This window comes from Suncus etruscus, chromosome 9 (genome assembly GCF_024139225.1).
Source record: "Suncus etruscus isolate mSunEtr1 chromosome 9, mSunEtr1.pri.cur, whole genome shotgun sequence".
NCBI lineage: Eukaryota > Metazoa > Chordata > Mammalia > Eulipotyphla > Soricidae > Suncus > Suncus etruscus.
The window spans coordinates 94,447,698-94,460,976 of record NC_064856.1 but is presented as its reverse complement, the minus strand read 5'-3'; the positions used below and the strand labels follow the sequence as shown (position 1 = coordinate 94,460,976).

Below are 13,279 nucleotides of genomic sequence, written 5' to 3'. Positions count from 1 at the left end.
ATGGGGGGCGTGGACACTCTTTAGAACTTGCCAGCCAAGTCTTCTGGACACTTCTTCCCCAGCGCCTTTTTTAGGGGCTTGACTGCGCCCCCCGCAGGTGATTCCTAAGAAAACCCCGGGTAGGGAGACGGGGATCCTAGTCCCCCCCCACCTCACACCCCCACAGCCAACCAGCCCAGCTCTCCCGCCCGCCCCAGCGGCCACCCTCGGGGGCGAGGCAGCCGGGCGCGTGGGAGGGGAAGGCGCGCCATTGGCTTGTGCGCGGCACGGAGAGGAGGGACCAGCACGTCCGCGCAGGGAGCCCAGCGCAGTCCAGCTAGCCCGGCCCTTGTCCTGGCCCTGCCCGGCGAGGGGTTCGCACCATGCCAGGCGCCCGAGGGTCCCCCGCAAGCCAGCTCCGTGCCCGCCTGCGCTAGGAACCTGTAAGTTGTGTTTTCCAGCCGCGCGCGCGTCACCTTCCCGCCGCCGGCCGGTGGCTGCGCAGCGCAACGCAGCGGGGGTGTCCTGCGGCTGCCTGGGCCTCTGTGGACAACGGGGACCCCCCCCTTTGCAAGCGAGTCGGGATCCCCAGAACCTCCGGCACCAGGGGAGGGGGATCCCCTGGATCCCAGGATCTTTCTTTTCCCTTGGAACCTATCCCGCAGTTTCTTTTGTTTCTTCTCGGCTCCCTTGGAAAGGCTTTCCCTTGCCTCGGTTTCCCCTCTCGGCCCTGTTCCCTTCCCCCTCGTCTCCCCATCCTTGGGCACGCCTCTCCCGCCGGGTGCTCCCACTTAGGAACTGTTTATTTATTTCCCCCCTCGGCCTCCCCTCTCGGGCTTGTTCTTGGCTTAGCGCAGGGCAAGAAAGAAACAGAGCTTGGGGTGGGGGAGAAGAAAGCAGTTTCTCCCGGGACTCCCACCCCCACCATCCCATTCCCAGCTTCCAGCCCGGCCCCTACCCCCCATTCCATTGTTCCTGGCTTCCAGGAGTCGCCACACAAACTTGCAAACCCCCCTGTTCCTTCCCTCTTCGCCCCCGCAGAGATGCGAGCCACGGCGGCGGAGTTGTTGCTGTCCCTAAGTCCGGGTGCATCTATCTTCTGCATGGTGGGGTGGGTGGTGATAATGGAGAGTGAAGGGGCTGGGCCGAAGGACCCCCCCGAGGAGTCAGAACAACCCGGATTCCCCTTCACCCCATATCCTCCTCGACTAGGGGTCTTGGAAAAGTGGGAACTGGGAGACAAAGCACACATTGGCTGGGGAAGAAGGGGATCAGGCTGGAGACGGGGGGAGCCCCTTGTTCCAAGGCTTCGGGGGGGGGTCAGGAAGAAAAGCTTTTGTCTAGCCCCAGTGGTGCGAAGCGCAGAGGCATAGGTGCAGCTAGAAAGCCCCCCACTTTTTCCGCTAAGTCTGGCGCTCCGCAGGAAGGGGGTGGCAGTGGCGGGCCTTTGACATCCGATGCGCCCTAGCCGCAGGGGTCTGTGGCTGGAAACCGCGCACCCCAGCCCGCCCTGGAGGAAGGCTGGGCACCGGCCCGGCGTTTGCTCGCCCGTCCCCATGCGCGGTGGGGTTCGCTGGCAGCTGGAGCTCCGGGGCGGGGCTGGGGCGGGGCTGGAGCGGGGGGAGGAGGCCCAGATCACACCCCTTTCCCCCTCCTTAAGCTGGGCAGAAGCTCTGGGTGCGGTCACGCGTCCCGTCCTCCCCCCCCCCCCAGTCCCACCTCCTTGAACTTCCTGGTTTATTTTCTTTACGCAAAGTTTTTTTTCCTGGTGGCCCTGGGGACCCCAAGGGAAACGCCTGGACCTGCCAGACCTGTGTCCTCTCTTCCTCGCGTCCCAGGGTCGCTGGACGCGGTGGGGTAGGGGTGTCAGGAGTTGCTAGAGTTAGGAATGGGTATGCGTTTCCTAGCCAGAGTTCTATACACTCCAGGAAAGCAAAACATAGTTATTATTTTTGGTTTTTTTTTTTGTTTTGTTTTCTTGTTGGTTTGCTAGGAAAGCAAACTGGATCTCCAAAGTCTCCTTTATCCCACTTGTAAATGGTCCACCAGCTCCCCCAAGACCACTCCCAGCGCTGCCATGGCTTCAGCTTCTCCATCCATACATAGGTTGTCTAATGAATCTGTCCTCCCAAATCTGAGTGGGGGGTATGAGTCAGCCTGGTGGACAGGCTGGCAAGCGCCAGCGAGAGCTTCTACTCAAGCCTTTGTTCTACAGGGATCTATTATCCCACAGACCCTTACCCAGTTGCCTCCTTTTTCCAAGTACTTTGGCAGCCAACCACCTCTCTCCTTGGCTGGTAAAGAGTTAGCAAGCCTATGGATGTGTGACTGGAGGGGGGGGGGGGCAAGAGGAAATGGAATAAACACTGACCCTCCTTATTCACACAGTTTATTCCATTTGCTTATTAACCGAAGTGTTTGCAAACACTGTGCCAAAAAGCAACGTGTTGATCCGAGGCTGGTGAGAGGCACAGAAGACTGTGATACCTTGAAGATTCTCACCTTCACGGGGTCTGATGATTACAAGGACCAAATACTGAATCTGCCAAAGCAAGCTAGAGAGTGTATGGGGGGGTGGGGTGGGGGCAGAGAGATAGTACAAGCAAGTGGAGCACTTGCCTTGCACACGGCTGACCGGGTTTTGGTACCTGAGCCCTACCACGAGTGATTCCAGAGTGCAGAGTCTGGAGTAAGCCCCGAGTACCACCGGATATGGTACAAAAACAAACAAATAAACAACAGAGAGAATGTATTGGGAAGGAGAGGGGCAGCTGAGTATTGGGGGGCCGCGTCTGCAGGGCCTCTTTGCTAAGACCTTCTCAGGTGAGGAAGAAGCCTGTTGTGCTTCAGGAGAGTGGGGAACCAGGCTGAGAGGGGATTGGAAATGGGGTATAAGGCTGCTGGTAAGGGGCGGGGTCTCTCTGCAGAGCAGGAAAGAGATGCTCAGAGTCAGGTGATTGCCCCAGGATGTGCCTTAGGAACCCCAGCCACTGCTCAGGCAGGGCCTGCCAACATTTTCCGTGCACCTCAAACCCCGTTCATTCATCCACAGTTAGGGTGTGCCCAGGTCATGGCGAGGTGCCACTCAGCTTTAATACCCCCAGAGTTTCATATGACTGTCCTCTCCACTCACAGTCTTCTGGGGTCCTGCAGACTTGCCAGCATGGACACTTTCTCCCTTCTCTCCTTCCCCATTTCCTTCTGACAGTGAACCTCCGCACCCTAGAAGTGTCCATGCTATACCCACATAGATCACCCTAGAAGGGACCCACACTAAAGATTGTGTGCTTGAGAGGAAGCAGAAGCAAAGGAAAGTTGCATCTCTCTGTTCTAAAACAAGCACCATGTGACTAGCATGCTTGCTACCAACCAGGTGCGGTTTGAGAGTTTGAGATGCCAGCTGTGCATCTGGGCTTCTGGGGAGGGAGGTGGCACCAGTAGACCCATTTATCAGACCAGAAAACTGAGGCCCAGAAAGACTTCTTCCTTGCGCCCAAGGCCAGGCAGCTGAAGGGAGGGTCACATTTTTGAGTGGTGACCCTTGTTAGCCATGAAGCTGCAGACAAGGTGAGCAAGCATATATGCCTTGGATTATGGTTCTGCTTGCTCTGGTGCCCTCCCTGACTTCTCCAGGGAGGGCAGATCCCCGTAGGGAACCCCTTCAAGGAAATGATCCTTCTATTCTCCTGCCTTAGTTCCTGCACGGCTTCCTGGAGGTGGGGGTCAGAGAGCTTGCTGTCTTTTGTTTTGTTACTCCTGGCTCTATGCCAGGAGAAATTGCCCCCGGCAGATTTGGGGGACCATATGGGATGTCGGGATTTGAACCACCATCCTGCATGCAAGGCAAACGCTTTGCCTCCATGCTATCTCTCTGGCCCTAGAGTTTGCTGTATTAAAAAAAAAAAAAAAAACCAAAAACAGGGGCCGGGAAGGTGGCGCTAGAGGTAAGGTGTCTGCCTTACAAGCGCTAGCCAAGGAACGGACCGCGGTTCGATCCCCCGGCGTCCCATATGGTCCCCCCAAGCCAGGGGCGATTTCTGAGCACATAGCCAGGAGTAACCCCTGAGCGTCAAACGGGTGTGGCCCAAAAAAAAAAAAAACAGACCTCTGGCCTTGTGGTCCTCAACATTTTGGCTGGATAGGATCAGGATGCGGCAGACACCTTCAAGGGCTCTGCCATGGGCTCTGAGCCAACGGGAAGGCTCAGTCTCAGGGAGAGGCCAGGTTCTTCTGTATGTCTGTAAGTGACTATAGCCTCCCACTAACCCCCAAGAACTTCTGAGAAGTGATGTGAGACATTCCAGAGTGGGACCCTCCTGACACGTAGCAAACCGCAGGGTGTGTCCCCAACCTGCCTGGGTACCTTCACCTAACTCTGCTTTGCCCTTTTCTCCTGGCAATACAGGAAGGATATTTGTGAGGGGTTTTTTTTGTTTGTTTGTTTTGTTTTTGTTTTTTGGTCACACCCGGCAGCACTCAGGGGTTACTCCTGGCTCTACGCTCAGAAATCGCTCCTGGCAGGCTCGGGGACCATTTGGGATACTGGGATTCGAATCACCGTTCTTTTGCATGCAAGACAAACGCCTTATCTCCATGCTATCTCTCTGGGCCAGTGAGTTTTGTTTTGTCCTTGAAAGTTGGGGATATTTGTAATGAAAGCCCCCCCCCTTTTTTTGTTTTTTTTTTTTTTTTTGGGCCATACCCTGTGATGCTCAGGAGTTACTTCTATCTATCTATGAGCTCAGAAATCGCTCCTGGCTCAGGGGACCAAAAGGGACGCCAGGAACAGAATTAAGGTCCATCCTGGGCAGCCGTGTGCAAGGCAAACACCCTGAAAGTCCTTTCTTTCCGCTGCTTCTTTGGGAGTTGGGCACCTTCAGATGACAGTTAACTTGTATTGAGGCAAGAGGGTGGGGGGCTGGGACCTTGTGCTAAACCTGCCATTCACACACACACACACACACACACACACACACACAGACATCACCAATTCCAGATGTGCTTGTTTTCAGAGGAGGACCTGAATCTCCCCAATGTAGAAGGCTGGTTCTTTGCAGGCAGGTGACAGCCACAGTGGCTGTGACCCCCCCTTCCTGTCCTATCTCAGCCTGGTGTGACTCACGGCTTCCCCAGCTGTCTCTACAAAGCCTCTACTGCCAGCCCCTGTTCCTGGAGATTCTTGGAAATGGGACAGTGAACCCCTTTCTGGACTGCAGAGCTTTGTGGAGGGGACTCACCCCCCCTCATGCGCATCCACCAGTCCTGCTTTGTCATTCCCTCTGCCCTTTGCAGCAGCTAACTGACACCAAGAGCAGGTGCAGGCCTTGACACTGGGCCCATGGAGGAGGCTGATCAGGGCAGCCCAGCTTTTGGGATGATGATGCTAGCTCTAAGGGACTCCCTAAAGGGCACCCAACATGACAGCCTCTTCTGGTTGACCCTGAGAGCCTCTCTAAACTGGTCCCCACTTCAGGTCTTGGTGGTGAGGCCAGTAAAACAGTTAATCACAACTTCTGGATCCTGCTTCTCCTCTGAGCCTCAGTTTCTCCACAACCTAGAAAATCTCATCCTTAGACTATTCACAGGTCCATAGCATGGAGTTCCACATTTAAATGCAGATCGCTTGGCCTGGTCCCCAAATATGCCCCTCATCAAGTGGTTCTTGTCCTGCCAAAGGTCTGAGGATGGGGTAGGGAGGGTATCAGATCTCATCTTGCTCCAGAGGCTGCCCAGGAAGAGATCAATGGACTGAGATATGGAATGAGCCCCTTCGACTCTCCCGGACACACGCCCTGTCCCCCATTCGGGTTGGGAGGGTTGGAAAGTCTCTGCTTTGTCTCTATGGGCCGGCCTCATGCTAATGCCCTGCCCAGACCTTGTTTCCAGCTATTTTGCACCAACATGATAACAGAACAATGCAGCTCCCCCAGCCTTGCCCTGGTCCTGCCCAGTTTCAGAGATTTAACCCAAAGGAGGCTGGAGTCTGGAAAGATTCAGCAGAAGCACCTGCAGGGACTCCCCAAACATTGTAGTGGGAGAGCAGCTGGAGCTCAGTACTTGTAGGGTCCGGCTTTAAAGCCTTTCGTGTGTGTGTGTGTGTGTGTGTGTGTGTGTGTGTGTGTGTGCGCGTGCGTGCGTGTGCGTACATACAGAGGACACATACATACTTCTTCAGACATCCACATCCAACACATATAATTTCTTTTTGGATCATCTATCCCCTCCATAGGGCATGCACACACACATATACTCACACATACACACACACACTCCAAACACACAAACATGCACATAGGCTCAAGCACACATACATACACTCACATACACACACATACACCCACATGCATACTCCAAACACATATATACATCTCACACACACATTTTCTGGGTTGATTGCAGGAGGCAGGCTGGGAGATGGCATTAGGGGCCAGGAGGTCCTTGCAGGCCTGAACCAGCTTCCATCCCAGGACCCAGCACTCCTCTCACCTGTACCTTTGCTCTGCTAGTGTTTTCTAGCTTGTATTTCTGCTCTGCACTTAATTTCTAACCTGTATTTCTACTTTGCTTGTATTTTCTAACCTGTATCTCTGCTCTGCACTTATTTTCTAACTTGTATTTCTGCTGTGCATGTAACTTTATTTATTTATTTATTTATTTTGGTTTTTGGGTCACAGCCGGCAGTGCTCAGGAGTTAACTCCTGGCTCTATGCTCAGAAATCGCTCCTGGCAGGCTCGGGGGACCATATGGGATGCCAGGATTCAAACCACTGACCTTCTGCATGCAAGGAAAATAAATGCCTTACCTCCATGCTGTCTCTCCGGCCCCATATGTTAACTTCTAACGTGTATCCTCTCCACTCTGCCTCCCTTGGGCTGGTTCTTCAGCATCCAAGCGTGTCGGGCACATCTCAGATGATGGGCTCTGAGGCCCCGAGTCCAAAGCTTTTTAGTGGTGTGGGAAGTGCCCTCTCCTCTCTGATTCCAGCCCCTCCCCCAGATGCATCTTCTTCAGGTCTGGGTCAGTCTCTGGGGACCCATGATGCTGAGAGGTCTGCTGGGGCTCTGAATACTGGACAAAACCACCAGAGCTTCATCCCATTGCTTGAAGCCTGGGCTTTGGGAGCCCTAAGCTCAGAGAAGCAACTGTTCCTTTTATTTGCACCTGCAAAGTTAAGGCTGCTGGGACAGAGGGCAACAGGCGGGGGACACTGTGGTCCTGGGCTTGATGTAAGCTCTGTCCAGTCCCTGTCGTCAGGACCCCCAGTGAGAGGACCCACATGGAGAGCCCACCCAAGTCATGTGCTGCGTCCAGGGACAGAACTTGAAGTCAGGGACAGGATTCTAGTGCTTCAAACCTCTAGTTCTCTCCCTTCAGTCCAGGACACATACAACCCTCAGCTCCGCCCTTTCAGAGTCTCTCCAGGTGAGGCATGGCCTCACTTCCTGCTTGAGGACAGAATCTCCTCCCCTCCTGCACCCCTGCAGCCCTAGAGCTCACACCCTTATACCCCACCCACTGCATCCTTTGGGGCCGTCAGACTTAACATTTGGTCTCAACTCTGAGTCTGCCCAGCCCTGTGCCTTGCTTGGGGCATTGCTACCCCAGAATTCAGGGTGAGGACTAATGACTGGGTGTGTGTGGGGGGGGGGGAGGAGGTTAGCATAGTCCTGCACTGGGGTCCTTTCCTGATCCTCTTCTAGTCTCTCTGGGCGGACCCCTGGGTGCCCCCAGGTGGGGAGAAATCTATCGAGGCCCTTAGAGGCGCCAGCAGGACATGCCCCTCACTGTCAGGGCCCAGACTGGGGAGAATGTGTCTGGTGGGCTGAGAATGCCCCTCTACTCCTCCACCTGCTCCAACAAGTGACCACTGGCCTGCTCAGGGGACTTGGGTGGTACAGACCTCCCATGCAAGGGGTTGGTCTCCGGAGGGGTCTGTGTTCTGAGAGTCCTCAGGCTGCAAGACCCGGGCAGTGGCTGTCAGAGGCCAGCAAAAGCCAGAGTGGGGGTGGGTGGGGGTGGGACAGCAGGGTTTTGGGGGACACCACAGTCTTGCATACATGCCTGGCAGAAAATGCTCAGTTTGAAGGGAGGCAGGTAAAGAAAAAGGATGCAGGAATAGGAGGCAGACTGGGAGTGAAAGACGGCGCTGGCTCTCACGGGTTTGTGAGGACAACCGATGGTGAATGCATCTGTCTGTCTGGATTCTTGGGGCAGTGATAAGCAAGGGTGGAGTGGTTGAGGGGCCGTCCTGTGGCCACTCCCCAAAACTCTGGGCTGACCCTGGTGTTGGCTCGGTATCCTGGCTGTCTCCTTTTTGCCTCTGGCATCCCCAGAGGGAGGGAGTGTGTGTGAATGTGTGTACAAGTGTGTGCGGCTATGAATGTGTAAGAGTGTGCAAGCGTGTACATTAGTGGGCACACACATGTGTATATGCATATATGTTGTATTGCACTGTGGAAGTATACACACGTGTTTATGTGTGTACAAGTATATGTGTGTTTGATTATGGGATAGCTCAGATACCCCAGTCTACAATGGAGGGGGGCTTTGATTCTAATTTTTGCTGTTTTTTTTTTTACCCAGTCCTCAGTTGGTGCTTTATTTAGTTTAAAACCACTTGGTGCCAACCTGGCACCGTTTGGGCCTCTGTTCCAAAGCTTTGATGGCTCTGATGTGCCTGGGAGGGTGAGGCACTGGGGCGACAGGGACCAGGGCTGTGGCCTGCCAGGGTGGCCAGTCAGATCTGGGTTAATGTTAAGCTGGGAGCTTCTGGGTCTTGGCTTTTAATTAATGGGGTGGGGTTGAGAACTTCCTGCCCTGTGGAGGGGAGTGTTCTGGTGATTTCTGGTGGGAATGAGCTGTTGAGTTGTGGGGTGGGACCACGTCTGTACAATGGCATCAACTGTGCCCACTGCAGAGCGGCTATGGGTAGAGGAACCCAGGGGCCAGGTTGTAGAAGCTTCCAGGAAGTCTCAGCAGGGTGTTTCTGATCTCTCCACAGGTGTCCTGCCCACTGAAAGTGTGGTTGCTGCAGTCGAGCGTGGCTCATCTCTACTTTTCCATCGACCTACGTAGTGCCAACCCCTGGCCCAGGTGTCGTTGGTAGGGGCGGGGATCAAGGCAGACCTGGGGTGGAGGGAGGCTCTGGGTGCCAAGAACAGGGGCATCATACTGGAACTGGAGCCCTGCCCACCCCCCCCCCAGCCAGTGGAACTTCGTGCCCTTGGTTTCTGGCCCCCGTTCTTGGATCTTCGTGATTTAAGGGAGTTTTGTGGGTAGAGATTGTCCTGTCACAGGAAGCATCTGGTCATTAATTTAGGGAGTGGGGAGCGGGTTTGGGTCCCAGAATCAGGGACCCTTCACTTACTGGCACGTCGATTTAGAGTGGACCCCACCCTTATAAGTTCTCCACCAGCCTAGCCCCACAGTCTTTAGGGGCCTCACCCACTGCCCACTGCAAGATGAATTGCCCCCTGGTCACCAGTGGGTACCATGTCTACTCAAACTAGACAGTAAACTGGCAGGGCCTTGGGACCCTCTGTCTGGCCCATTTTACAAACAAGAAAGCTGAGATTGACAGGCAGGGAAGTCCCATCCTTCTATCCTATTGAGTTGGGGTAGATGCACTGCTGTCTTTAGGGGTTCCCACTTGCTGGGGCTCCCCCTCCCAGAGAATTGGAGCCCATGCTGGGGGTTCCAGGCCTGAAGCTGCCTCTCCCCAATGCTCTCCCACAGGGACAGGCTCCAGGTTGGGTCGAGATGGCAGCCACACCACCCCCGCCGCTCATGAAGAAGCACAGCCAGACAGACCTCGTGAGCCGCCTGAAGACCCGCAAGATACTCGGCGTGGGTGGGGAGGACGACGAAGGGGAGGTGCACCGCTCCAAGGTGGGGGCAGGACACTGCAGGAGTGGGGTGCCCGGGTTGGGAGGGGAAGCCACTGAAGTCCCAAGAGCTGCAGGTGTCCCAGAAATGAGCATCCTTCCCACTTAGTCTTGGTGGTAAAGACAGCAGGGGAATAATAACGAAAGTGAATGTGGCTCATTAGAATTAATTGAGGGTTTATTTCGTGCTCAATACTGCAGCAATTGCCGAGGAGTCTTCTTGGATCCTTCATTCACTCTAGGGGGAGGGGATGTGGGTTCAGATCCTCAGTGCTAAACAGGGGGTGCTGAGGCTAGAGTGGTAACCAAGGCCACACCTCAGGTTGGTAGAACTTGGCTTCCAAGCCACTGTGTTTTCAACTCCCCTTGCTGTTTGGATCGGGGTGGGGGTCATGTCTACATGATTTCCCCCAGCTTTTGTGACTGGGACTTGGCAGTGGTATGCTTAGCCAGATACCTAATCACTTAAGGAGTGATTCCTTAGTGCAAAGCTAGGAAGAATCCTTGAATATCCCTGGGTATGGCTCAACCACACACACACACACACACACACACACACACACACACACACACACACACACACACACACACACACACACACACACACACACACACACACACACACACACACACACACACGATATAAGATTTCCCCCAGCTTTTGTGACTGGGACTTGGCAGTGGTATGCAGGGGGGGTTCCTGAAGTAGGGGGTGCTGAGAACTGCTTCCATATCCCTCAAACCCCCTGATTGGCCTCACTGCTCTGTCTACATAGATTAGCCAAGTCCTGGGTAATGAGACCAAGTTCGCTGTTCGGGAGCCTTTGGGGCTCAGGTGAGTACTGGCCTGTGTTTTGGTGATGGGGGCAGGGTTTTGGGGAAGGGTACACCAAACCTGGATATCTGAGCTGGACAGGGGAGGGTTCAGGGGCAGGGGGCACAATGAGGGCTCTGGCTGATGTGACCCCCATGTCCTGTCTCCTTCCTCCCAGGGTCTGGCAGTTCGTGTCCGCTGTGCTCTTCTCCGGCATTGCCATCATGGTGCGTCCCACACTCCTGGGCCCTTCCCCTGAGTCTACTCGTGTGTGTGTGTGTGTGTGTGTGTGTGTGTGTGTGTGTGTGTGTTGTGAAGGTGTTCCCTTCTTGCCTCAAGCTGCTCCCCATCCCCTCTGTGCTCTGGTCCCTGATCTCCACTCCTTGCTCTTGGGAACCCCCACACCTTATGTCCTGTCATGGAGGGATAGGTGAGTCATGAAGAGCCCCACCTGGACAGTCCAGGGACCCCACCCCTGTTCTTGGGGGGAGGAAGTACCTGGCATCGCTCTGCTGAGCCCCGTCTCCGCAGGCCCTTGCAGTCCCTGACCAGCTCTATGATGCCGTCTTTGATGGAGTCCAGGTGACCAGCAAGACTCCCATTCGCCTCTATGGAGGAGCTCTTCTCAGTGAGTGTCCACAGGGCTGGTGCAAGCTGGGGTCAGAGGTAGGGGGACTTTCAAGCACTTCTTCCTGGTTGACCCTTCTTTGCTGATTGACGCTTACCAGCGACTGAGCCCAAGTTGATGGCTCTATGCTGCCATCTGGTGGCCATGGGTAATATACACCCAGTGCATGCGTGAGTTTGCTTAGCCAGATACCTAATCACTTAAGGAGTGATTCCTTAGTGCAAAGCTAGGAAGAATCCTTGAATATCCCTGGGTACGGCTCAACCACACACACACACACACACACACACAAACACACACACACACACACACACACACACACGATATAAGATTATTTTTCCATGATCAGCCAAGATTGCGGTCAGGGAGCTGTTTTTTGGACGTTTCTAAGAATGAGGACTGAATCCTGCAGGTGAGGGGACAGGGACTGAATGTAGCTGAGCCAGGAAGAAATCCAGGATACGGGGAGGGTGAGGTAGCTCAGCTGCTCCTATCTCCCCAGGCATCTCCCTGATCATGTGGAATGCACTCTACACCGCCGAGAAGGTCATCATTCGATGGAGTCTGCTCACGGAAGCCTGCTACTTTGGAGTCCAGTTCTTGGGTAAGCAATGAGGCTGGGATGGGGAAGGGATTCCAGGAAAGGCAGAAAACCTGATGGAAGTGGTGATTGATGGCTGGGCTGGGCTGCATTCTTGGACACCTGGGGGTGCACACCTGACTATTCAGCCCCTACATGCTTACAGCTTCCTCACGCATGCATGTCCTCATACATGAATGTAGCTTCTCTATGCATGCACTTGTATCTCTGCACACACATAGCCTCCCCATGCACACACTTTCATAGCCATGCAAGCTCTCATCGCCTGTCCTACCCTTCCCTACCCAGCCCTATAGGGACTGTCTGCATGGATAATCCCCAGGCCTGGTGGGAGGTGTTGCTGTGTCTCTGACCATAGTCCCCTGCCTCTCTCACAGTGGTCACCGCCACGCTGGCCGAGACGGGCCTGGTATCCCTGGGTGTCCTGCTGCTCCTCGCCAGCCGACTCCTCTTCGTGGCCATCAGTGTGTACTACTACTACCAAGTGGGCCGGAGACCCAAGAAAATCTAGAGTCCCCCGCGGCGGCAGTAGCCTCACTTTCCCTTCGGTTCCTGGAAGGCAGAAGGGGCCCTGCCCCTGTGTCGGGGACTCCCCTACACCCGCCCCCTGTACACCTGTGCTCCCACCTCCTTGGGCTTTCAGGTTGGAGATCTGGGTAGGGGCAGGATGGGCCCTACATCCCCTTTCTTCACCGCAGACTGTGACGCTGCCTTTTGTGGGGTGTCTTGGGACAAGCTGCTGTACTGGGGGCCAGCATCGGTCCAACATGCCCCTCTCCTGAAGTGTGGCTGCCCCCACCCCCGACCCCTGCTCCTCTGCCCCAGCCCACTTTGTGCCGAGCTGCTGACCTTGGCTTGTGTCTGTGCTGGAAACCCTGAGAACTTGACCCTGTGTCCCTTGCTAATCTCTCTGGGCTTCCTTTGAAACAGGGAATCCCTTAAATACATTCCCTGTCCCCTGTCCTGCAGCCCAGCCTGAGGGCGTGGCAAGATTGGGGCTGGCCTGTGATTGGTAGCTTTCTCCTGGTCCCACCCTGCCTACCCCCTGCTTCTTGGGGTCTTGCTTTAAATGATCTTCACCTAGTTCCTGGATACCCCAGGACCTCCCTCCACACCCCCCTTTAGAGAACTGACAGATAGATGCACTGATAATTAGGGGCGAAGGGTCTGGAGATGAGGAAGCAAGAATAGGGGACCGTTCCTTGCCTTTTTATAGGCCTACTGGGGACCTATGCCCACGTGGTCCAGCCCCCTTACCACCACCCATGCTGGGGACTGTGCCCTGAACCTGCAGCCTGAGAGGGCCCCCTTCAGCTCAGCAGGGGAGACTGGAGACACGATTTCACAGGCAGCCCCTTCATACCCTCCAAAG

The 13,279-nt window shown here is 55.0% G+C and overlaps 1 protein-coding gene across 3 annotated transcripts; it reads left to right on the top strand.

The window, feature by feature from the left end:
- Nucleotides 1-282: 282 nt before the first annotated feature.
- On the top strand, nucleotides 283-12,710 carry TP53I11 (tumor protein p53 inducible protein 11). Of its 3 annotated transcripts, XM_049779920.1 has the most exons (8): nucleotides 283-422; nucleotides 8,982-9,073; nucleotides 9,716-9,868; nucleotides 10,641-10,699; nucleotides 10,857-10,905; nucleotides 11,210-11,306; nucleotides 11,809-11,910; nucleotides 12,285-12,710. In XM_049779920.1, exons 3-8 carry the CDS (start codon nucleotides 9,740-9,742, stop codon nucleotides 12,416-12,418), a joined length of 570 nt encoding a protein of 189 aa, XP_049635877.1. In that variant the 5' UTR covers nucleotides 283-422; nucleotides 8,982-9,073; nucleotides 9,716-9,739; the 3' UTR covers nucleotides 12,419-12,710. The 3 variants fall into 3 exon arrangements, with proteins under 3 accessions (XP_049635877.1, XP_049635878.1, XP_049635879.1); XM_049779921.1 differs by lacking the exon at nucleotides 283-422 and having other exon boundaries at nucleotides 8,871-9,073; XM_049779922.1 differs by lacking the exons at nucleotides 283-422; nucleotides 8,982-9,073; nucleotides 9,716-9,868 and having other exon boundaries at nucleotides 10,660-10,699; nucleotides 11,210-11,229.
- The last annotated feature ends 569 nt before the right edge of the window (nucleotides 12,711-13,279 follow it).